At 45.1% G+C, this 24,587-nt stretch overlaps 1 protein-coding gene across 1 annotated transcript in view; it reads right to left on the bottom strand.

Annotated features, from left to right (window-relative positions):
• Positions 1-7,875, bottom strand: part of ITPR2 (inositol 1,4,5-trisphosphate receptor type 2) — a 184,393-nt gene extending 176,518 nt beyond the window's left edge. The window contains 1 exon segment of the mRNA XM_083366224.1: positions 7,520-7,875. Coding sequence (XP_083222350.1) covers positions 7,520-7,611 — 92 coding nt within the window. The 5' untranslated portion in view covers positions 7,612-7,875.
• Between the last annotated feature and the right edge of the window lie 16,712 nt (positions 7,876-24,587).

Genomic DNA, 24,587 nt, shown 5'->3' with positions numbered 1-24,587 from the left:
TCACTGCAACGGTTAAGTTAGTAACACGGCTGTTAAGCGACTCTAGCTTCCCCCATTGACTTTGCTGGTCAAAACGTCGCAAAAGGGGATCGATCGCGTGATCCAGGGACACTGCCACCGTCATAAGTACAGGCCAGTTTCCAAGCATCCAAATTTTGATCACATGACCATAGGGGAGGCTGCAACGGTCGTAAGTGTGAAAAATGGTCGTGCGCCCTTTCTCTCAGTGCTGTTGTAACTTTGAGCGGTCACAAAATTATTAGTTGTAAGTCAAGGACTATCTTACATATTAGAAAGGAAAACGACAACCAGCATAGCATTGTCAGTGAAACATGCAAAACAAGGCTTATTTTTTGTCACTGTGACACTAAAAGTTACACTATCCTTAATCATCACTGCCTCATTCACCCACTCATTGTTTGCAAGTTGCTTTTTAAAAGGGGGTATGAAATCTTCAAATTATGTTCCAAAGGAGATTCTTATTTAAGCTACGACCATCTGCAAAGTTAAGCTGTCACTTAAGTGGATTTTTGAAAGGTCTGCATTCTGTTTGTAGGCCATTAAAATCAGGTTTGGAAGGCTAAAAAAACATAGTTTAACACACTTAGTACAGCAGTGTGTTTAATCAGCTTCCTAGAATTGCATTGATTTCAATCAAATCTGTTCAATCCAAAGTTTACAGGTTGAACAGCTTTCAGAAATTTATCGGTTCCATGCAATTGCATCAAATTCCTTCTCTTATTAAAGGAATGTTGTCGCTATTACTGCTTTCAAAGTAATTATATTTTATGGCAAAAGAATAAATAGACTGCGACACTGTCCCACTGGAGGCAGAATTTCAAATAAGCGAATCAGGTAACCCATTTTCAATTAAAATATGTGTGCAATCCAATCCTAGGAATATTTCCTTGAGAGTAATCAACCATGTTCGGGATCATTTCCAAGTAAGAATGCATTGATATATTTTTTTAAGAGACACTTCAATGCTTGCATTAAACAATGCTATCTACGAAGTTTATCTTTGTCACGTTTTAAAAGACTGCCGTTATATATTGCAACAAATTCCAGGGTCTTAGTCAATTATTTCCTGATCTGGCCTATTCCCAAAGGCAGACATATCCTCAGTCGGATTATTAAAAAAATCTGCATTTTGTAGAATCAGAACATTATTTGCGATGCCAAATATTTGCTTGCAGACAACTAACTATGTGCATTTTTTGAAGAAGAGTGGACCATCTCTGTGCCAAGATAACAAGTCACGAGAGAGCGAGAAATCTAAACCTGTAAATATGATCTGTTAATTTCAACATTTCTGAAATGGATAGGTGGATTTCAACTCCCAGAATTCACCAGCCAGGTTAAAGTTGCCAAGTTGGAGAAACACCAGTCTAGATTTAGCTTTGGTTGTCCATTGAGTGCTAAATGGAAGTCAACTTCACGCTTTATGCCAAGACATAGTGGGCTTTGTTCAATTTTGGCTTAGCTGCAGGATATATGAAGACCAGATTCAGACATAGATTGGTTCCAGGGTTGTGTGACGCTAGCCAGTTCCGGTTCATTTAACAAACGAGGCTAAATAAACCACAAACTGAACACAAAGCTAATTAACAGAGCAAGATGGCTCCTGAAAGTCAGACCCAGGCGCCTCGGGAGGATTCCCATTATTGTCACAGGCTGCAAACATTTCACAAACTGTGTCTAGAGTGCTGGAAGAAACTTAAGATTTATTTCCCCCCCCCAACACGGTTTTCCAGCCAGAGAGAAAGCTAGCATCTAAGGAGAAAGCCTCGGTTAGAAATTTTCTCTCTGATAATCCTGTTTACTTTTAGCAAGAACCTGCTTCCCAATGAAAAATCCGCCTTGCACTTTTATGGCTTTGATACTTTGACTGCTGCATCTGTAAATTGTCCTGTAGCACACGCCACGTTCACAGGCTGAAAAAGTGAGCCAGCCAGCCAGCCACGTGGAGCAGGTGACAGCCACATCTGAGTGTCTGCAGAGCTGAAATCTGCAGCGTAAATAAATAGTAAAGGTAAAGGTTCCCCACACATGCGTGCTAGTCGTTTCCGACTCTAGGGGCCGGTGCTCATCTCCGTTTCAAAGCCGAAGAGCCAGCGCTTGTCCGAGGACGTCTCCGTGGTCACGTGGCCGGCATGACTAGACGCCAAAGGCGCACAGAACGCTGTTACCTTCCCACCGTAGTGGTCCCTATTTTTCTACTTGCATTTTTACGTGCTTTCGAACTGCTAGGTTGGCAGAAGCTGGGACGAGTAACAGGCACTCACTCTGCTACGCGGCACTCAGGATTCAACCCGCCAAACTGCGACCTTCTAATCGACAAGCTCAGCGTCCTAACCCACTGATCTATAATACCGAGCTATAATTCACAATAAATTGCTTTTCTATTCTATTTCTGCCTTGGAAGAGAAGCCAGACACAGACAAGGTTTCCAAACCCTCAATTTACAACGCTTTGTTTAGCGACTGTTCAAAGTTAACAAGGACACTGGGAAAAAAGTGACTTATTACCTTTTTCACACTTACGACCCTTGCAACATCCCCACAGGGTCACGTGATTAAAATTCAGACGCTTGGCAACTGACTCATATTTATGACGGTCGCTGTGTCCCGGGGGTCACGCGATCCCCTTTTGCAACCTTCTGACAAGCAAAGTCAGTGGAGAAGCCAGATTCACTTGGCAACTAACTTAAACAACCGCAGTGATTCACTTAACAACTGTGGCCCGAAAAGTCATAAAATGGGGCAAAACCCACTTAACCAATCTCTCACTTAGCAACGTAAATTTGGGGCTCAGTTGTGGACATACGTCGAGGATTATTTGCATACACCCAGGCATTTGCACGGTTGAAATTGGCAGTATAAATAAATGCCGAGCTGTAATTCACGATAAATTGTTGTTCTTTTCCAGTTCTGGTTTGGGAGCGAAGCCAGCAACGGACAGGGCTGCCAGTTCAGACTTGACTTTGCAAACGTTCGTTTAGTGACTGTTGGAAGTTACAACAGCACCCAAAAGCATGGCAGCATCCCCGTGGTCACATGATCAAAATTCAGGTGCTTGGCAACTGACTCGTATTTATGACGGTTGCAGTGTCCTGGGGTTATGTGATCCGCTTTTGAGACTTTCCGACAAGCAAAGTCAACGGGGACGCCAGGTTCATTTCACAAAGGGCAGCAATTCGCTTAACAACCGGGGCACGAAAGGTCGTAAAATGGGGCAAAACCCCCTTAACAACCGTCTCGCTTAGCAAGGGAAATTTTGGGGTAAATTGTGGTCGTAAGTCGAGAACTAGCTGTAGTCAATAGGCCAAGCAACTGTAGTTTAATTAGCTGCCTTCTTCCTGGCTGGAAGCAAATGAGAGAGGTTATATTCCATGCTGGATAAAGTTGGACAGCTCAACCTTGCTCAAACAGAATTCGGAAAACCCAGGCCGATCACCAAGTGCAAGCTAGTGTAAGCGACCGACACCAACACACACACATCTGAAGCTTCACAGCAATTCTTACCCTGGAATGACTCACCCCCGAATTGGTTTTCCCCTGAACCAGATTTTCACTCTGATAACTGGTAAAATTGCATCATAAAGCAGTGACAGGCTGAGTGTGTCAGAGTGGGATCTTTAGCAGGCTAGTGTACCGCACAGACACAAACACAAACACAAGCCCTTCGCAAAGCCTGGCAAGGGAGCTTGCAAACCAAGTCTCCCAAGCTGACACCTGTGTTGCATTTTGGAGAGCAGCTGGAAGAGATTTGGGGAGTTTAACACAAACACACACACACACACACACACACACACACACACCAGAGAAGGAATCCTCAAGCCAAAGTTGTGGGTGCCGCAACGCTGGAAGTTTTTAAGAAGAGATTGGACAACCACTTGTCTGAAATGGTGTGGGGCTTCCTGCTTGAGCAGGGGTTGGACTAGATGACCTCTAAGGTCCCTTCCGATTCTGTTAAATGGCGGGCTCCAATCTTTTAGTAGCCCTGTAGGTCCCCCACAAGCCTGGTTTAAAAGCTGGCGGACGAGAAAAAAAAGAACATTCCAGAAGAGAAGGGCCCTATCCTTTTAAGGGAACCAGCTTCAGGGGAGTGAAAATCTTGATGTTTGTTCCCATAGGCAAGTCACAATATTATGAATTACCAGACCTGGGTGAATGAGTTACTTAGACAGAAAAAAAAACAAAAACCAACCCAACCCCATGCTGTACAGGTTGTCCTTGACTTACGACCACAATTGAGTCCCAACGTTTCCGTTGTTCAGTGAGACATTTGTTTTGCCCCATGTTATAACTTTTCTTGTCATCTTTTTTAAGCGGATCGCTGCAGTTGTTAAGTTGGTAACACGGTTGTTAACTGACTTTGCTTGTCAAAAGGTTTGCAAAGGGGGAGTCACGTGAGCCCGGGAACACTGCGGCCGCCGTCAATACGAGACAAGTCACCAAGCGTTTGAATTTTGATGACGTGATCCTAGGGATGCTGCAACAGTCATAAGTATAAAAATGGTTGCAAGTCACTTTTTTCAGTGCTATTTTAACTTCGGACAGTCGCTAAACGAACTGTTGTAAGTTGAGGACTATTCCTGCATATTACACAATTTTTTCCTTCTTGGACCTCCTTTTAAGAAACTCCAGCAATCAATAACAGGGCAAAATCCCCCACATATCACATATTATTTCTAAATGTGAATAGATTATGCAGCCCGCGTCTCCTAGGACCATCAAGTGGAAATTGAAAAGTGACACCAACTGTCCCTCCTAAGCCAGTCAGGGCCTTCCTTTCCCACAGAGGTCCCTGCTCAGCATCCTGTCAGCTCAGGATTTAATCTGGGGCCAAGTCAGAATCACAGGATACAGATAGTCCTCGACTTACAAGAGTTCATTCAGTGACGGCACTGAAAAAGTGACTTACGACCTTTTCCCACACTTACGACCATTGTAGCATCCCCGTGGTCACGTGATTCGGGGGCTTGACAAGAGCTTCATATTTATGACAGTTGCAGTGTCCGTGTGTGTGTGTGTGTGTGTGTGTGTGTGTTACCTGATCCCCTTTTACAACGTTCTGACAAGCAAAGTCAATGGGGAATCTGGATTCGCTTAAGAACGGTGTTGCTTATTTAACAACGGCAGTGACTCCCTTAAAGAGAGTGGCAAGAGAAGTTGTAGAATGGGGCAAAACTCACTTAACAAATGTCTCACTTAGCAACAGAAATTCTGGGCTCAGTTGTGGCTGTAAGCCGAAGGCTATCTGTAACAGCATTGGGAAGGGACCTTGGAGGTCTTCTAGTCCAACCCCCTTGCCCAAGATCATAGAGACACAGGGTGGAAGGCACCTTGGAGGTCTTCTAGTCCAACCCCTTGCCCAAGATCATAGAGTGGAAGGGACCTTGGAGGTCTTCTAGTCCAACCCCTTGCCCAAGTTCATAGAGACATAAGGTGGAAGGGACCTTGGAGGTCTTCTAGTCCAACCCCTTGCCCAAGATCATAGAGACACAGGGTGGAAGGGACCTTGGAGGTCTTCTAGTCCAATCCCTTGCCCAAGATCATAGAGACACAGGGTGGAAGGGACCTTGGAGGTCTTCTACTCCAACCCCTTGCCCAAGATCATAGAGACATAGGGTGGAAGGGACCTTGGAGGTCTTCTATCTAGTCCATTTTGCATGGATGGCAATAAGGTGGATAAGTGGATCAGCCTTTGCCCGTGAAAGATGCCCCTTCTCTGACTCAATAGAACAACAGAGATGGACGGGACCGTGGAGGTCTCCTAGTCCAGCCCCCTGCTCAAGCAGGAGACGCTAGACCTTTCCAGACCAATGGCTGTCCAATCTCTTCTTTAAAAACCTCCAATGATGGAGCACCGACAACTTCTGGAGGCAAGCCGTTCCGCTGGTTAATTGTTCAGTGAAGTAGCTGGAAAGTGGCAGGGGGGGAGGGCTTGCATCCCACGGATTCACTGTTCTCACTTCCAGGAAATTCCTCTTTAATTCCAGGTTGGGATCTCTCTTTAATGACCTTCCTTCCACCCCTTGCTTCTGGTCCCACCCTCCTCTTCCGTCTAAGCCCCCCCCCACTCCTCCCTCCCAGGCAAACGCATCCGCATCCACCGAGGGGGACCACAGTCCAGGATCCCTCTGGGGATGCGCCTCGCCCACCTGCCTCTCACCTGGGACAGGTGGCAGCAGATCCCAGCCGCCTGCTGTAAACTTCCTGCCTCGCCAGGCCACCTCCGGGCAGAAAGTCGACACACGGCAGGCACAAGGTTGCAGGGATCTTCCAGGACAAATTCGCAACCGGCAACCTCCGGGGCTCGACAGCCCCGAGCACCCGGAACACACACACACACACACACACACACACACACACAACTGGGCTTCTCGGGACGGAGAGGAGGAAGCGAGAACCGGAGACCGGCTGAGCCCAAATGGGGTTCTGATCTGGCACACCCCAACTTGCCCCGGCCACGTGGAGGAGAAGCTGGCAGGCCGGAGCGAAGTCAAAACTCTGCCAAAGGTGCAGAGGGGTCCCTAACGGAAGAACAGAGTTGGAAGGGACCTGGGAGGTCCTCTAGTCCGACCCCCTGCTCCACCAGGAGACCCTGACGGAATCCTAGACTAACCGACGAGGAAGGGACCTTGGAGGTCCTCTAGTCCGACCCCCTGCTCCACCAGGAGACCCTGACGGAATCCTAGACTAACCGACGAGGAAGGGACCTTGGAGGTCCTCTAGTCCGACCCCTTGCTCCACCAGGGGACCCTGACGGAATCCTAGACTAACCGACGAGGAAGGGACCTTGGAGGTCCTCTAGTCCAACCCCCTGCTCCACCAGGGGACCCTGACGGAATCCTAGACTAACTGACGAGGAAGGGACCTTGGAGGTCCTCTAGTCCGACCCCCTGCTCCACCAGGGGACCCTGACGGAATCCTAGACTAACCGACGAGGAAGGGACCATGGAGGTCCTCTAGTCCGACCCCCTGCTCCACCAGGGGACCCTGACGGCATCCTAGACTAACCGACGAGGAAGGGACCTCGGAGGTCCTCTAGTCTAGTCCAACCCCCTGCTCAACCAGGAGACCCTCACGGCATCCTAGACTAACCGACGAGGAAGGGACCTTAGAGGTCCTCTAGTCGAACCCCCTGCTCAACCAAAAGACCCTATATCTATTGTTCGGCGAAGTAGCTGGAAGGCGGGAGGGGGGAAGAGAGGGGAAGGGGGGGGTTGCACCGTTCTGATGTTTCCTTCCCGCGCCTCGCTTAGCGACCTGCAAGCGACTCTTCTGATGGCACCCCCAAACCCCTGCCCGGGCTCTGCTTCCTGTACGGGGCTTTTATTTTTATTTTTTATTTTTATTTTTATTTTTACCTCCCTCGCCCGGCCCGCTCTTCCTCTTCGCAAGCCGGGCTCCCAAGAAGGGAAAGCGAGCGGAGGGGGTCGGCCCGCAGAGCCCCTCCGACACCCACCCACCCACCCACCCCCTCCCTCCCTCCCTCCCTCCCCGCGCCTTACCCCAGGGTGCTGATGAAGCCGTTGACCGAGCCCTCGGCGTAAAGCGAGACCACATCGCCGATGTAGAGGAAGCTGGACATTTTGTCAGACATGCTGGCTCATCTTTGGCCGGCGGCTGCCTTCCTCCTCCTCCTCCTCCTCTTGGCCCCCACCCAAGGGGACTCCAAGCGGGGCAGGGCAAGTCCGGAGCCCCCCCTCCCTCCCCAGCTGGTGGCCAGCCGAGCCAGGAGACGCGCCAGCTGGGGCTGCCGGCTGCCAAACCCCACGTCTGCTTTTGGCAAATCCTCTTCCAGCCTCCTCTTTTAATCCGAAGTCACTCCGGTTCCCCTCTCTGCTTTCTTACCACCACCACCCCCCCTCCCCGCGCTCGCCGCCCCTTTGCAATCCTCTCCGCGGCTTCTGCTGGCTTCCTGGCCGGTTCCCGGACGGGTGGGTGGGCTGGGGGTCTCTCTCGGCCGCTCTCCAGCCCCGTCGGGGTCCGGCCGCTTCGCCCTGCAGACAAACTGAAACTCCGGCGAGCGAGTTTTCCCATTGAAGCAGCTCAGAGGAGGGGCTTTCCTCTCCCTCCCTCTCCCCCCCCCTCGCTCGCCCGTCCCGACCAATCACAGGCGTCGGAAGGGAAAGGGGGGGCGGCCCTATGAAGAGATCTAGGAAGAGGGTAAGATGCGGGCGGGGGGGGGACTGCTGGGGTGGTGGAAGAGATCTTTTCCTAAGGGGAGGGGGCGAGTTTTCTGGACTTGGGTTCCGGTTTGGGGGTGGGGGTGTCTCTGCGCCCCCCCCCTTCCTCCTCCTCCAAAGCTCTTTCCATTAGCCAACCCATCATTCTCTCGGTATCTAATAGATTCCAAATACCCCGACTGAAGTTCTTTGGAAAGCGTGCAAAGAAGAGCAACCAAGATGCCTAAGGGGTGGGGTGGGCTGGAGGCTAAAACGTGTGAACGGTTGCTGGAATTGGGTATGTCTAGTTTAATGAAGAGAAGGGCCAGGGGTGATCTGACCGCGGTCTTCCAGTATCTCAGGGGCAGCCCCAAAGAAGAGGGAGTCAAGCTCTTCTCCAAAGTCCCCGAAGGCAGGACAACAAGAAGCCACGGATGGAAACTCACCAAGGAGAGAAGCAACCTAGAACTTAAGGAGAAACTTCCTGACAGTGAGAACAATTGACCAGCGGAACAACCCGCCTCCAGAAGCTGTGGATGCTCCCAACACGGGAAGTTTTGAAGAAGAGATTGGACAGCCATCTGTCTGAAATGGTATAGGCAGGGTTTCCTGCCTGAGCAGGGGGTTGGACTAGATGACCTCCGGGGGGTCCCTTCCAACTCTGTCGTTCTATTAAATCAGAGAGAAGGTGCATCTTTCACGGGCAACAGTTGATCCAGTTATCAATCTTACTGCTATCCATGTAAAATGGGACAATAATAAGGAAAGGACTGCACAGAGAGTGTGGGGAACAAACTAGGAGGGTGATGGCGAAGCTTTTTGAGACCACTGCAACCCGAAACCCACTTATGTATCGGCGGGTACCAGGTGGGTGTGGCCGATTGGGTGGGCGTCGCCCATTGGGTGGGCGTGGCTGCAGTGGTAACAGCAGACTGGGTGGGACTAAAAAGTTCAATCAATCAATTCCAACTTTGCGAGATCTTCCCCCCCCCAAGAAGTTGGTATTGATTGATTGATTGGACTTTTTTTTTTTGCACATGGTGGCGGGGCCCTAAAGTGAACAGTTTTTATAAAACCCAGCTGATGGCCTAGGACTGGGAGCATGTGCCAACAGAGAGAGCTCTGCGTGCCACCTGTGGCACGTGTGCCATAGGTTCGCCACCACGGAACTAGGAGAATTTGAATTCTGGGGAGGGAGCGGGAAAATGAGGCATTGATAAAAGGGAATCTGGGGGGACAGAACCAATAACTGGAGTAGAGTAGTGGAAAGATACAATTTGTCCCAAAGGAACATTCTCTCAAAATGGTGGGTGGGAGGGGAGAAGAGGGGACTAATATTTTTTTTTTATCAAGGATGCCTTTTCCTATATGAAAATTCATAATACCAAGTGAAAGCACTGCAGAAGCTGACAGGGTGAAAATGAGAATTCCCCCAAACCCCAAAACGTTACACTGTTGAGCGTGTTTGTTTATTTGCATCCTGCCTTTATTAGTTTTGCAAATAACTCAAGGCAGTCAACATCTCCAACGTATCTTCTTCCTCCTATTTTTCCCACAACAAGAAGCCTGGGAAGTGGGTTGAGCTGAGAGAGGGGAACTGACCACGATCACCTAGCTGACTTTCATGGCTAAGGTGGAACTACAACTCAGTGATTGGCCCATAGTCGCCCACCCATCTTTTATGCCTAAGTTGAGACTACAACTCACCATCTCCTGGTGATTAGCCCATAGTCACCCAGCTGACTTTCGTGGCTAAGTCAGGACTAGAACTCACCATCTCCTAGTGATTGGCCCATAGTCACCCACCCAGTTTTTATGCCTAAAGTGGGACTAGGACTCACCATCCCCTGGTTCTTGAACCACGAGACCAAATCAGTACATAGTACAAGTCATGAAACCGAACAGAAGAGGTGGATTAATCTTCACAAATCAGATAGCTGAGGCGTCCAGAAACATAGTATCGTGGTCATGAAGGATTTCAATTATCTCAACATGAATTGGGAATCAAAGTCTGTGAGGAATGGAGAGCCAGCAGCTCCTTGAAGCTCCTAGTAGACAATTTCAACAATTCAAAGGGTGGAAAAGAAAACGAGGGGATCAGCTTCTACCGGATCTGATTCTTGCTAAGAGAAAAAGGAATGTTTCGGGGAAATTGTGAGAACTTTGGAAGAGAGCGATCGTGTGATCCCAGCATTTTCCCTAATGCAGAGAGGGAGGACCCCAGGCGGATAGAGTAGCATTCTAGATTCCAAGAGGTTGCCTTCAATTAACCTAAGGCAAAAAGTTGTATGGATGGCAATCCTGAACAAAAGATCCATTCGGGAACTTCAATTCAGGAATCCAATGAAAATCAAGTTTAAAGAACTGGGTATGTTTAGCCTAAAGGAGAGAAGACTTAAGAGGAGACATAATAGCTGTCATTACAGAAGGAAGAAGGTGTGGATTTATTATCCAGAGCAACCGAAGTAAGAGAAGAACCAAATCTATGGTAGCTTAAAAGAGGAAGACCCACGCTGTAAATAAAGAGGAATTTCCCAACTGTAATTACCTATTAAATAGTGGAATAGTCTGCCTCCTGGTGTACTGGAAGCTCCATCAAAGATTTCAAACCAAGTTAGACAGCCGTTTGTCAGCGAGGCTATGAGGATTCCTGCCTTGAAGATGGCTCTCAGGTGGATAGGCTAGAAGATCTTCAAGATCCCTTCCAACTTTATTATTCTAAGGTTGTGGGAACCAATCATATAAAGTTCCAGCCCCTGCGTACCCAACGGCAAAGTGAAAAATAGCCTAACAACTTACCTGGAATTAAGGAGCAACTTCATAAAGGTTAAGAACAGTTAACCTTCAGAAGGAACAACTGGCCTTCAGAAGTTGTGGGTGCTCCGTCACTGGTGGCTTTGAAGAAGAGTTTGGACAGCCAGCTGTCTGAAAAGGTATTTTGGAAAATCCTTCTTTGGGCAGAAGAAACAGGGAATAATTACTCAGGCGTGTACTTGAATCGAGATGTTCATTTGAACAGAAAAAAGTAGTCAATTACAGATAATCCTTTCCTGTTTTAGGCTGCCACTGAATCCCACGTAAATGTATTTAATGTGGAAGTAAATATGCAGAGTAGTTTGGAATGAAAAACTGTATGTCCCTTTTAAATCCAGGCTAGCAAATTCATCTGGTTCTGTTTTATATTATCACTAATGCAGATATCAACATTTGGCTGGTTGTGCCCAGGTTTGGAAACTTAATTAGAATCAGATTTGTTTGGAAGTCAGTTGAGGGATAACACCGCCCCCATCCCCAAATTGTAGGCTAGACTGGGAAGTATAAATGAATCTAAACAGTATAAAAAGGTAAAGGTTCCCCCGCACATGCGTGCTAGTCGTTTCCGACTCTAGGGGCCGGTGTTCATCTCCGTTTCAAAGCCGAAGAGCCAGCGCTTGTCCGAGGACGTATCCATGGTCATGTGGCCGGCATGACTAGACGCCAAAGGCGCACAGAACGCTGTTACCTTCCCACCGGAGTGGTCCCTTTTTTTCTACTTGCATTTTTACGTGCTTTCGAACTGCTAGGTTGGCAGAAGCTGGGACGAGTAACAGGCGCTCACTCTGCTACGCGGCACTCGGGATTCGACCCGTCAAACTGCCGACCTTCTGATCGACAAGCTCAGCGTCCTAACCCACTGAGCCACCGCGTCCCTACCTAAACAGTATAGGCATACTCTTTTAACGATGCGGATAGCCTGATGGATGTGTTGCCAGCTAATTCGGGGGGAAATTTGTAACCTGGAACAATAACAGTTTCATCTGTAAGTTGCTATTCAGTACTCCTAATATATATAATCAGTAATACAGCAAAGCAACCTAGAATTAAGGAGAAACTTCATAACAGTGAGGATAATGGAATGGCTTGTCTCCAGAAGTTGTGGTGCTGCAACACTGGAAGTTTTTAAGAAGAGATTGGACAACCATTTGTCTGAAATGGTATAGGGTTTCTTGCCTGAGCAGGGGGGTTGGACTAGATGACTTCCAAGGTCCCTTCCAACTCTGTTATACTCTTCTGTTAAGTTGAAAAATATCCTAATTTCCATTTTGTTTCCAAGAAAATGACAACTAAGCATCTATAACATTATCAGAGATCAAGCTTCAGTTAAAGGAAACTTTATTTCCAAGCCATCCCGAAGGTGCTTTTTTTTTCAGGAGGGAACTGAACTTTCTTGTTTCTCTTTGAAGACGTTTTGCTTCTCCTCCAAGAAGCTTCTCCGGCTCTGACTGGATACTGGGGAATGGAGGAAATTCTCCAGAGCTGAAGAAAGCTTCTTGGAGGAGAAGCGAAACGTCTTCAAAGAGAAACAAGAAAATCCAGTTGCCCTTTGAAAAAGCATCTTTGGGACAACCAGGACCTGGATAGACTGAGAATCTCCATAGACATTTCATTCCAAGCAATTGTAAAAACAGGTACTGTATAAAATCATGGGGGAGAAGAACCAAAATGTAAGAAGCTTGCTTTAAAAAGCGAAGTGACACAGATGGCCCCAAACTTCCATCCTTCCTATCAAAGCAAAAAAATAAAAATAAAATAAATTCAAGGTTCCTGAAATGGCGATTGTTACTATGATTACATAACAATCATAACATTTCAGGAACCTGTTCTTCTCACCTACGACTTATTTGTCTGGCGTTCAATGAATTCAAATGACTGTTGCAGCCATTATGTCAGCAACAGCACTTGATTCCATTCTTCTGAGCTGTAAGAATTAATTAAGTTACAACACGATAGACGGAGGGGGCTGGATGAAGCTTCCCAAACAATTTTAAAACGTGCTCTTCGTGGGCATTTAAATCACACGGCTGTAAAGTCTGGCGCTGCTCTTATCTGTTCTTACCATCGCAGCTGGAAGGAAGGGAGAGGCAAGCCTACACCAAGACATCAGACGGAAGCATGCAATTTTTATTTCTTTTTAGAGATGTGGAATAAATATATCTCCGTGCTTTATGATACAGGCAGTGCTCGACTTACAACAGTTCTTTAGTGGCCGTTCAATGTTACAATGGCACTGAAAAAAATATGACCCTTTTTCACACTTACGACCAGTGGTGGGTTTCAAATACCTGAACAACCGTTGCTCTGAGTGGATGCAGGCCTGAGACTCCGAGGCCTAGAACGTACTTCCAGAAGTGGCATCCATGCACTTCCGGCGAGCTGTTCTAGGTGTGGGAGGCCTGCTCCAGGCCTCCCAGGGCTAGAACGAACTTCCAGACGTTGAATCACCATGCACTTCCGGCAGGCCGTTCTAGGCCTGGGAGGCCTCCTCCAGGCCTCTGAGGCCTAGAACGGACTTCCAAAAGTGGCATCCATGCACTTCCGATGAGCTGTTCTAGGTCTGGGAGGCCTCCTCCAGGCCTCTGAGGCCTAGAACGGACTTCCGGAATGCACAGGAACTGTGTGCATTCAGTCGGTTCTCCGAACTCAACAAAATTTAGCTACCGGTTGTACCGAACCGGTGTGAACCGGCTGAATCCCACCACTGCTTACGACCGTTGCAGTGTCCCTAAGGGTCACATGATCAGAATTCAGAGACTCGGCAAATGACTCACATTTATGACGGTTGCAGTGTCCTGGGGGGAGGGGTGTCACATGATCAGAATTCTGACGTTTGGCAACTGATTCGTATTTATGACGGTTGCAGTGTCCTGGGGTCATGTGATCCCCTTTTGCAACCTTCTGACAAGCAAACTCAATGGGGAAGCCAGATTTACTTAACAACCTTGTTCGTCACTTAGCAACTGCAGTGATTCACTTAGCAAACGTGGCAGGAAAGGTCGCAACACGGGGCAAAATTCGCTTAACAACTATCTCACTTAGCGACATAAAGTTTGGGCTCCATTGTGGTCGTACGCCGAGGACTACCTGTAGTCCGTGGGTTATTTGTAAGATAATCTTTATTGTCATTTTTTTACCGTGGGCACAACGGCACACATCAAAAATGAAATTGACTTGCCCGCTCTCAAAAGTGAAACACATACATGACACACACCTAAAACACACTACATGCAACATATGCATACACCCACATCCCTACATATACAGAACAATAAAATATTAAATACTGTCCATCTCCTTCTGTCGCGATCTGAAGACACTCTTATTTGAACAAGCCGGCCTGGCCTGATGGGGGATGGGTTGGGTTTTTATTGTCATTTTTAATATATGTATTTACTGTTTTTAGTTGGGCATATGTTTAATTTTTTTTAACTTTTGTATTTTTGTATTTTTTTATATATCTGCCCTGTTTACCGCCCTGAGTCCTTCGGGGCGGTATATAAATAAAATTAATTAAATAAATAAATAAATAAATAAATAAATAAATAAATAAATAAATAAATAAATTTAATTGGGAGGAGAGGGCAAACTCACTATGATGTTAGGAGTGAATGAAGCAATTATGCAAAGCCGGACTTCTTGCTCTTAACAGCAACTCTGGGTTTGGGTCACATGGCCAGGAAGGCGGGTCTAAGGATGGAGGGGTCAACAACATCCCGATCCCCTTTTTCTGTAGGGATGCAGCAGGACATTTTCTTCCTGGGGCATCCCCGTGAGGAAAGAGAAGAGATGGTGCCTGGGGAAACAGTGAGAAGAGTATCAGGAGCCCCCAGTCACTTAACGGTCAGAGGAAGAAGCTCAGGAAGGACTTTGCCTGATGGATCAAGCCATTTAAAAGCAGAGAGCGGGAGGTTTGTATTTTCAGACCTGCAAGAGTCTGTTAATGTGATGATGGCCTCATCCATTCAGCTGAGTCCGACGCTCAGCGATGCCCTGGGCCAGCTCTCTACCGCTCTTGCACTGCTCCTTTTGAGTTGCTCTATGCTCTGGCTGGTGTCGGCTTCCATGGGGTCCAGCCACCGTGTTCTTTGGCAACCTGGTTTCCTTTTATGGCTAACTCTTCCAAACATAATTGCTTCCTCCAGTGAATTTCCCCGGAATGACCGTGGCCGAAGTAAGTGAGACGCAGTTTCATGACTTTGCCTTCCGGTGACAGGCCTGGTGCGGTGTGCTCCAGGACTTGCTTGCTGGTCACCTTTGCTGTCCAAGGAATATGCAGGGACCTTCTCCAGCACCACAGCGTAAACCAGGTGATTTTCTTCCTGTCCTGATTTTTTTAAGGTCCAACCTTCACAGCCATTCTGTTAATGTAGCTTTCCAATAAAGTAGATCTAGTTCAGCAAATCACGTTTCCTGTCTAATTTATTTCGGAAGGCCAACGTCTATCTTGCAAATCTCAAAGTACAAATGAACCCCCTGTCACTTCTAATTGCTTGGTCTGGTAGGGTGGGGAGATAGCGCCCTAATAGCTTTTCCATCTTAAAAAAACAAACCAACCCAACCCCTAGAAGAATAGAATAGAATAGAATAGAATAGAATAGAATAGAATAGAATAGAATAGAATAGAATAGAATAGAATAGAATAGAATAGAATAGAATAGAATAGAATAGAATAGATATTGGAATATAGAGTAGATATTGGAATATAGAATAGAATAGATATTGGAAAATTAGAATAGAATAGAATAGAATAGAATAGAATAGAATAGAATAGAATAGAATAGAATAGAATAGAATAGAATAGAATAGAATAGAATAGAATAGAATAGAATAGATATTGGAATATAGAGTAGATATTGGAATATAGAGTAGATATTGGAATATAGAATAGAATAGATATTGGAAAATTAGAATAGAACAGAATAGCATAGAATAGAATAGAATAGAATAGAATAGAATAGAATAGAATAGAATAGAATAGAATAGAATAGAATAGAATAGAATAGAATAGAATAGAATTTGGAATATAGAGTAGATATTGGAATATAGAATAGAATAGATATTGGAAAATTAGAATAGAATAGAATAGAATAGAATAGAATAGAATAGAATAGAATAGAATAGAATAGAATAGAATAGAATAGAATAGAATAGAATAGAATAGAATAGAATAGAATAGAATAACAGAGTTGGAAGGGACCTTGGAGGTGATCTAGTCCAACCCCCTGCTCAGGCAGGAAACCCTATACCATTTCAGACAAGTGGCTGTCAAGTCTCTTCTTAAAAATTTCCAGTGTTGGAGCATTCACCACCTCTGGAGGCAGGTTGTTCCACTGGTTAATTGTTCTCAGGAAGTTTCTCCTTAGTTCCAGGTTGCTTCTCTCCTTGATTAGTTTCCATCTGTTGCTTCCTGTCCTGCCTTCAGGTGCTTTGGAGAAGAGCTTGACTCGCTCTTCTTTGTGGCAGCCCCTGAGATATTGGAACACTGCTATCCTGTCCCCTCTCGTCCTTCTCTTCATTAAACTACACATACCCAATTCCAGGAACCGTTCTTCATATGTTTTAGTCTCCAGTCCCTTGATCATCTTTGTTGCTCTTCTCTGTACTCTTTCTACAGTCTCAACATCTTTTTTTTACATCCTGGTGACCAAATCTGGATGCAGTATTCCAGACGTGTCCTTACCAAGGCATCTTCCATCCTTCCGAGGTAGGTAAAATGAGGACCCAGATTGTTGGGGGCAATTAAGCTGACTTTGTAATAATGCCGCTTGGGGTGTGTGTGAAAGCCCTAATAAGCAGGCATATACATAGAATGAAGGCTACTGCTAAGCTTGTAAGCCGCCCTGAGTCTTCGGAGAAGGGCGGGATATAAATGGAATTTTTTAAAAAAATTACGAACTGGCATTATAATGCCATTGATTTTTCTAGAAGTACCCCTAGGAACAAATAATTTAAACATGAGATTTAATCCCTACTGCCGCCCACTCAAAAATGCGGTATGCAAATTGGGGCGCTGGTAAAAAAAAATAATAATGCATGGCTAATTGGTCTAAATGAAAGTTAACTAGTGTTGGCAATAAAATCAGAGTTGAATAGAGGTGGTTTTCTATAGTATGAATTAGCCCAAAGGCAAGAGGAGAACCTGGAGAAATCTCAGCTATCTATGCTGAGGTGTCACACATTTTCCATTCTTTGTGGGTTCTGGAGGAGAATATGGCATGAAAAAGGGGAGGGGCTTGCACGGCAAAATCATGGCTGCCCTCTTAGCCTTTTTATTTATTTATTTATTTATTTATTTATTTATTTATTTATTTATTTATTTATTTATTTATTTAATTTATATACCGCCCTTCTCTCAAGAGACTCAGGGCGGTTAACAGGGCAATACGTAAAAAACAGATACAAAAGTTAAAATTATTAAAACATGATTAAACAATGCCCATAATACAAATTTAAAATTAAAGTCATAATAACAAATAACAAACCCACCCCGTCCCATCAGGCCAGGCCCGCTTCCTTAAAGAGATGGGTTTTAAGGTCACGCCGGAAGGAGCGGAGGTCGGGCGCCATCCGGAGCTCTTGATTCTGTTCCATCCCCAACACAGGTCCCTGGTCTGGCTATTTCTTAAAATACAGATAGGTTGACAAAAATAAAAGGTTATTATTTGGCTTTCTCTTAGGAAGATAGCTAAAACATCCACACATATTTTGTTTTGTAATTCGGTTACATAGTACAGGTAATCCCCGACTTACAACAGTTCATTCAGTGACCGCTCAAAATTTTTCACACTTAACGACCGTTGCAGCATCCCCGTGGTCACGGATGCTGAGGTATTGGAATTTTAAGTAGAAAAGAGCACTTGCAATTTTCCAAACAAATGGGAAATCCTGGACGCCTTTGATAACAGGGAAGAAGAGCTCAAGGTCATAAAGAACCTGTCTGAATTTAATTCCGAAGCCAATCAAATTCATCACAGAAAGAACTGCAGACATGTTGTGCTTTAGAAGTTCTAAACATCTCTCATGAAATCACTACCCAGGTCTACTTCAAGTACCCTGTCCAGCTTTTTAGCTTTTGAATATTGGTGAGTAAATTATCCACATTTCAAAAGGAGAACAGCTCTTATTTCATAGTAATATCTACATAAGAGATGTAGGTTGAGCTAGAGTTGGCCCACCTATTTACAGAGCTCACCTGTGCATAATTAATTCTCTCTTAAGACCTGGCTGAAATCCTTTGCTGGATGTTCAACATCAGACCAGACTTCCCTGTTAAATGTGGTTTTCTTGGCAAAAATGGGGCGGGGTGGGGAAAACACCTTTTCAAAAACCTAGAAGGACTTTCTCTGTAAAGCAAGTCAGCGGTATAATTTTTTTAAAAAAATGTTAAAGATTAACAAGAAAGGCAATGAAGCAGAGGAACCCGAAGGAACAAGCCAGTGTTGCATTATGCACCAGTGAAAAAGATGCTTGTATAAGACTCAATGTTTCGATGCCGTAAGCGATGACAATAGGTCACTCCCCGTACTCAGCTGAACTGCTCCGTGGTTGGGACTTTCTCTGCTCCCAACAATGGTAGTCCTCGACTTACGACCGTACCTGAGTCTGGAATTACAATTGCAAGACGTGCCGATGGTTAAGTAGGTCATCACACTCCACACCTGATTTTAAGATATTTTTTTTATACGATGGATGTTAAGTAAGTTCTGCAATCGTTAAGTGACCACATTGTTTGCAATTTGTTTTTTTTTTGTTTCTTTTTTTGCTGGAAACCGGAAATAAATGCTGGTTTCCAGATCTTGGCAGTTTCTTCACTACAATATTGATCTACGGTATTGAGCACACTGTGCAGAACACAACACCCACGTCAAGGAATTACCTAGAGATTAAAATAAATACACTCCCTACCAAAACTGTCAGGGCAAGCCAGAGAGCAAACCCCACTCTCCTATAGCACAGATGATGTTGCCTAGTTTGGTGATGAAATGTCTGCAAGGAAACAACCAAGCTCAGAGATAACCAAGGGCTCCACAATTTAAGGCTGAGCTACATATATTCTTGTTCATTAGAAAATCGACTCTTGCGGACCCTCTAGAGTTTTACACTCTTAACAATGTTAGGTTATTGAATAAACTCTAAATTTACTCAAAGGTCTTGTTTTGCTGGAAAAAATGGTATCAACAAATCCTTCCCTTCCTGTCCGGAGCAAGACCCATTGCATGAAGAGAAGTCTGTTTGGATAACACAGGATATCATCACTGGTTTCAAACTGCAGACTGGCTAACCTTGTAGATTAAATCTCTTTCTCCTTCTTTCTTAGATAGGCCTCTTTTTATTATGATTTTTTTTAAAAAAAAAATCATGTTTACCATCTCTCAGAAAGCCAAGATGATCCCTTTCTTCTTGAACCTCTCTGGGAAGGGATAAAAATGAAGCCACGGGGAGAAAGAGGAAAACCCAACGAAGTTACAGGTAGTGCTGTTTATTACTACATGACACAAACACAGTTTAATGTGTATTTACCAAATTTTATGTGTATAAATGTTTATCTATCTATCTATCTATCTATCTATCTATCTATCTATCTATCTATCTATCTATCTATCTATCTATCTATCCCTGTTATCTATCTAGCTGTCTAGATGTCAGTCTGTCTGTCTATCTATATCTCATCTATCTGTCTGTCTGTCTGTCTGCGTATCTATCTATCTATCTATCTATCTATCTATCTATCTATCTATCTATCTATCTATCTCTATATCAATAATCTATCTACCTGTCTGTCTGTCTCTGTCTAATCTAGTTCATCTATCTGTGTCTGTCTATCTATATCTCATCTATTTCATCTATCTATCTATCTATCTATCTATCTATCTATCTATCTATCTATCATTCTTGCAGCTAGCTAGCTATCTCTATATCCATAATCTATCTGCCTGTCTGTCTCTGTCTGTATATCTCATCTAGTTCGTCTATCTGTCTCTATTTCTATCTATCCATTATTTATCTATTTGTCTATCTATCTATCTATCTATCTATCTCTATATATATATATCCATTATCTATCTGCCTGTCTGTCTCTGTCTGTCTGTCTATCTATATCTCATCTATTTCATCTGTCTGTCTGTCTGTCTGTCTGTCTGTCTGTCTGTCTGTCTGTCTGTCTATCTATCTATCTATCTATCTATCTATCTATCTATCTATCTATCTATCTATCTATCTATCTCTATGATGATTTGCCATTGCCTGCTTCCTAGGGCTAAGAGAGAGAGAGAGTGACTGGCCCAATGGCAAACCACTTCTGAAATGTTGCCAAGAAAACTGCAGGGACCTGTCCAGGCAGTTGCCAGGAATCAACCCTGACTCAAAAGAAACACAAACACTATAGGCACCAAGCACAAATATATACTTTAGTGACTTGTTAAACAACTTAAATTTTTACTACTTTGCTTTTAAAACCAAACATCTCCGCTGCAAATTGCTCCCTCCTTCCACCTGACTTAGCCACTGGCTTTAAAACGCTAGGGAGTGTCTTCTCTTAATGGGTTTACGGCCAGCTGTCCAAGCCCTGAACCACCTGGACTCATTCATTATGCCCCCTTCTGCATTTTGTGTGTTTTGTTTTTTTTTCTGCTGAGTTTCCTTCTCTGGCTTCAGCTGTCTTGGAGACCTTCCTGGATCTTCTTCCTGGAGACTTCTGGGTCTCCCAGCCGTGGCCTCTTCTGCTCCATGCCTTGTCTGGTGGCCTCCAGCAACATCTTCTCCTGAACCTAGACAACCCACTTCTCTTAGGTCCTTAGGCCTACCTGCTCTAGCATCTTCTACACAGCCTTTGAGGCCTACCTGCAGGCCTACAGGTGCTTCAGAGGAGTTTTAGACTTCCCTTTCTCTGCAGAGCCCTGTGTCAACTTTAGAAGGAGCGTGGTTGCAGCCCTCTTTTCCCCCCTCTCATTCCTAGTTGCCACATAGCACTGTTGAAGGAAAAGTCTTCGTCATGATTCAGTCCTCGGTGTGGGTGAGCCTGGCCCACAACTATGAATCCCCCCCCCCGACTTTTTTTCTTCTTCTTCAAGTCTGGAATGCTTCTTCGGCAAGGAAGCAAGCCAGGAATGGTAGGTAGACTTTGGATTCTTGGTTTATTTTAACCTCCAGCCAATACGGAGTAATCTAAGGCCATCCCAACCTCTCTCTCCTCGTTGGAAGCCTGACAAACCGATCTAAAAGGTCACTGTGTTTGTCTCCAAGCAACTCTGCTCGTTTTTTTAAAACAGGGCGTATTATTCGAAATAAAGCTTTCTCCAAACTATGGCTAGGCACGCATGTCTGAAATAGCGTGGGAGGAATCAGCTTTTCCCATTGACTCCAGAAGGGCAGAAACAGTGTAGTTCTCGTTCTCGGTTAAGGCAACCACTCTCAGTTTGATATATTAGCTAAATATAAAATGTTTTGCAACCATTGGCCACGTTAGCAGGAAACTGGACTTCTTCCCAAGTTCAACAACAAAAGCAAGCTTCAAAAAGGTTCTTGAGGAGAACAATCTTGCAACGTTGAGGGGGGGGGAATGAGAAAATAACCATGAGGACTACACAAGGGGTCTCAAGGGGTCTCCACCACCAGAAAGTCTCTTTTGATTCAGCTTTGCATCCCAGACATATCCATATAGTTTTCTTAGCAACAATATAGGGTTGTTGTTTTTTAACTTCACAATATAGCCTGTTGTCTCCTATCCAGGTACGGGTAGTCCTTGACTTACGACCACAGCTGAGCCCAAGATTTCTGTGCTTAAGCAAGTCATTTGTTAAGGGGGTTTTGCCCCAGTATACGACCTTCCTTGCCGCGGTTACTAAGTGAATCATTGCAGCTGTTAAGTTGGTAACACGGTTGTTAAGCGAATCTTAACTTCCCCATTGATTTTGCTTGTCGGAAGGTCGCAAAAGGGGATCATGTGACCCCGGGACAGTGCGACCGTCATAAATATGAATCAGTTGCCAAGCATCTGAATTTTGATCATGTGACCAGGGGGATGCTGCAAGAGACGTAAGTGTGAGAAAGGGTCATAAGTCACTTTTTTCAGTGCCGTTGTAACTTTGAATGGTCGCAAAATGAACTGTTGTAAGTTGAGGACAACCTTATTAAGTAATACCGTTTTTTGAGATTTGCCAAGTTCAGTCAGTGCTACCAACCTACTTAAGTGTAAGTCTGGAATTCACACACACACCTATTAAGAGCAAAGTGTAGAGATTTGATTACTTTATTAGCAACATGTTTTGATTGCCAGGAAACAGAAACAGCTCTGGGGTGATCTGCCTTACAAACAAACGTTGCTGGGTCATAAGCTCCAATGCTGGGAAAATAAGAATCACTTGTAGTTCTGCCTCTTACATAGGACACAGAATCATAAGGATGGGACTTCGGAGGTCTTCTAGTCCAACCCCCTACTCAAAACAGGAGGACTTACACCAGGGGTAGGCAACCTTGGCTCTTTTATGACTCATGGACTTCAACTCCCAGAATTCCTGAGCCAGCATGGCTCAGCTTGGAAACCTTTCCCTTTCCCCTCAGCGTAGGTGGCTCAGGGATTCTGGGAGTTGAAGTCCATGAGTCATAAAAGAGCCAAGGTTGCCTACCCCTGCCTTACACCATCCCAGTCAGGTGTTTGTCCAGGATATTTTTGAAAACCTTCAACCGATGAAATACCCACAACTCCATCAATCAATTTTTCTTACTGACAGGAAATTTCTCCGTAGTTCTAGATTCTTCCACTGGTTATTTCTTGTCCTGCCCTCAGGTGCTTTGAAAAATAAGTCAGTTCTTCTCTGTGGCAGTCCCTCAAGTACTGGAAGATGGTGATCATGTCCCCCTAATCCAGGGGTCTTCAAACTTGGGCCTTTTATGACTTGTGGACTTCAACTCCCAGAATTCCTCAGCCAGGCACAGTGGCTGAGGAATTCTGGGAGTTGAAGTCCACAAGTCATAAAAAGGCCAAGTCTGAAGACGCCTGCCCTAATCCTTCTCTTTGCTGGGCTACACATACCTAGCTCCCTCAGCTGTTCATCCTACGGTTTACTCTCCAGACCCTTCCTCATCTTTGTTGCTCTTCTCTGCACATAACCTCAAATTGCAAAACATCTTGAGAAGGTCCTAGGATGGAAAAGCAGGGGATGAAATCTCACCATGAAACTGCCCCATTCCTTGAAAAATAGGTGAGTTGCATTTTTTTCCCCTTCATTGGGCAGAAATGAGCATGTAGCTTAGCAAATGCTGAGCACAGCTGGGCCCCTCAGAATTTTCCTATTCAGAATAACAGAGTTGGAAGGGACCTCAAAGGTCTTCTAGTCCAGCCTCCTGTTCAGGCAGGAAACCCTACACCAGTGATGGCGAACCTTTTAGAGACCGCGTGCCCAAACTGCAACCCAAAACCCACTTATGTATCATCAGGTGCCGAGTGGGCGTGGCCCATTGGGTGGGCGTGGCCCATTGGGTGGGCGTGGCTGCAGTGCTAACGGCAGACTGGGTGGGACTACAAAGCTCAATCAATCAATTCCAACTTTGCGAGATCTTTTTTTTTCCCGTGAGAAGTTGAAATTGATTGATTGATTGAACCTTTTTTTGTTTTTTGCACATGGCGGCGGAGGCCTAAACAGAAAAGGTTTTATAAAACTCAGCTGAAGCCCTAGGACTGGGGTGACGGCGCGTGTGCCCACAGAGAGGGCTCTGTGTCCCACCGGTGGCACCCATGCCATAGGTTCACCACCACGGCCGTATACCATTTCAGACAAATGGTTGTCCAATCTCTTCTTTAAAACGTCCAGTGTCGGAGCACCCACAGCTTCTGGAGGCAAGTCGTTCCACTGGTTAATTGTTCTAACCACCAGGAAGGTTGCTTCTCTCCTTGGGAAAAGCAGCATTATTCAACTTGGACACATCACAAAGCCACACACCCTGCCTATGTGCCCTCACAAAAGTCTTGCTTGGGAAAAACCCTGGAATAAAAGAGTTTTATCCCGCAGGTGTCACAAAACTTTTCACTGAATTGTTTAGTAAACCTTCCCAAGCAAAACACCCTCTGCAAGGACTTGTTAAGCCCTCGGTTTTGTCTCCCAGCTCATTTTTTGTTTGCCTTTGAGGCAACACACCAACACAAAGACTGGATGGAACTAGTTAGCGCAAGCCAAAAAAACACTTCTCCGCACCTGGGCTGGATTTCGAGAGAGGTAATTCTACATTCCAGATGCAATCTTGCTTCTTTTCTTAGCATATCCTCTTATTCATTTTTTTCCCCCTTCTTGCTGAAAGATATAATAAATGTGCTCTGGGGAAAAAAAAGAAAGAAATTGGAGCACTCCTATCAAGAAGAAACAGAATTCTTGCAGAACACTTTGGAGGGGGGGAAAAGAAAAGAAAAGCAATGCTCAGAGGATACTACAATAATATGGAAGTTGGTGGAAGGAAGGTTGCTAAATTTTGAAGACTAAGAGCGACAAGGGGAAGGAGGTGGTCCTTGACTTCTCTGATGTAAAAATATCCACGGCATTATTTTATAATGCTGGAAAATGCCTTTGGGAAGCTATAAAAACGAATCAACAGGAACTCTATC

Source organism: Vipera ursinii (assembly GCF_947247035.1).
Source record: "Vipera ursinii genome assembly, chromosome: 6".
Taxonomy (NCBI): Eukaryota; Metazoa; Chordata; class Lepidosauria; order Squamata; family Viperidae; genus Vipera; species Vipera ursinii.
The sequence above is the reverse complement of the archived record's forward strand: the minus strand, read 5'-3'. Positions and strand labels throughout refer to the sequence as shown.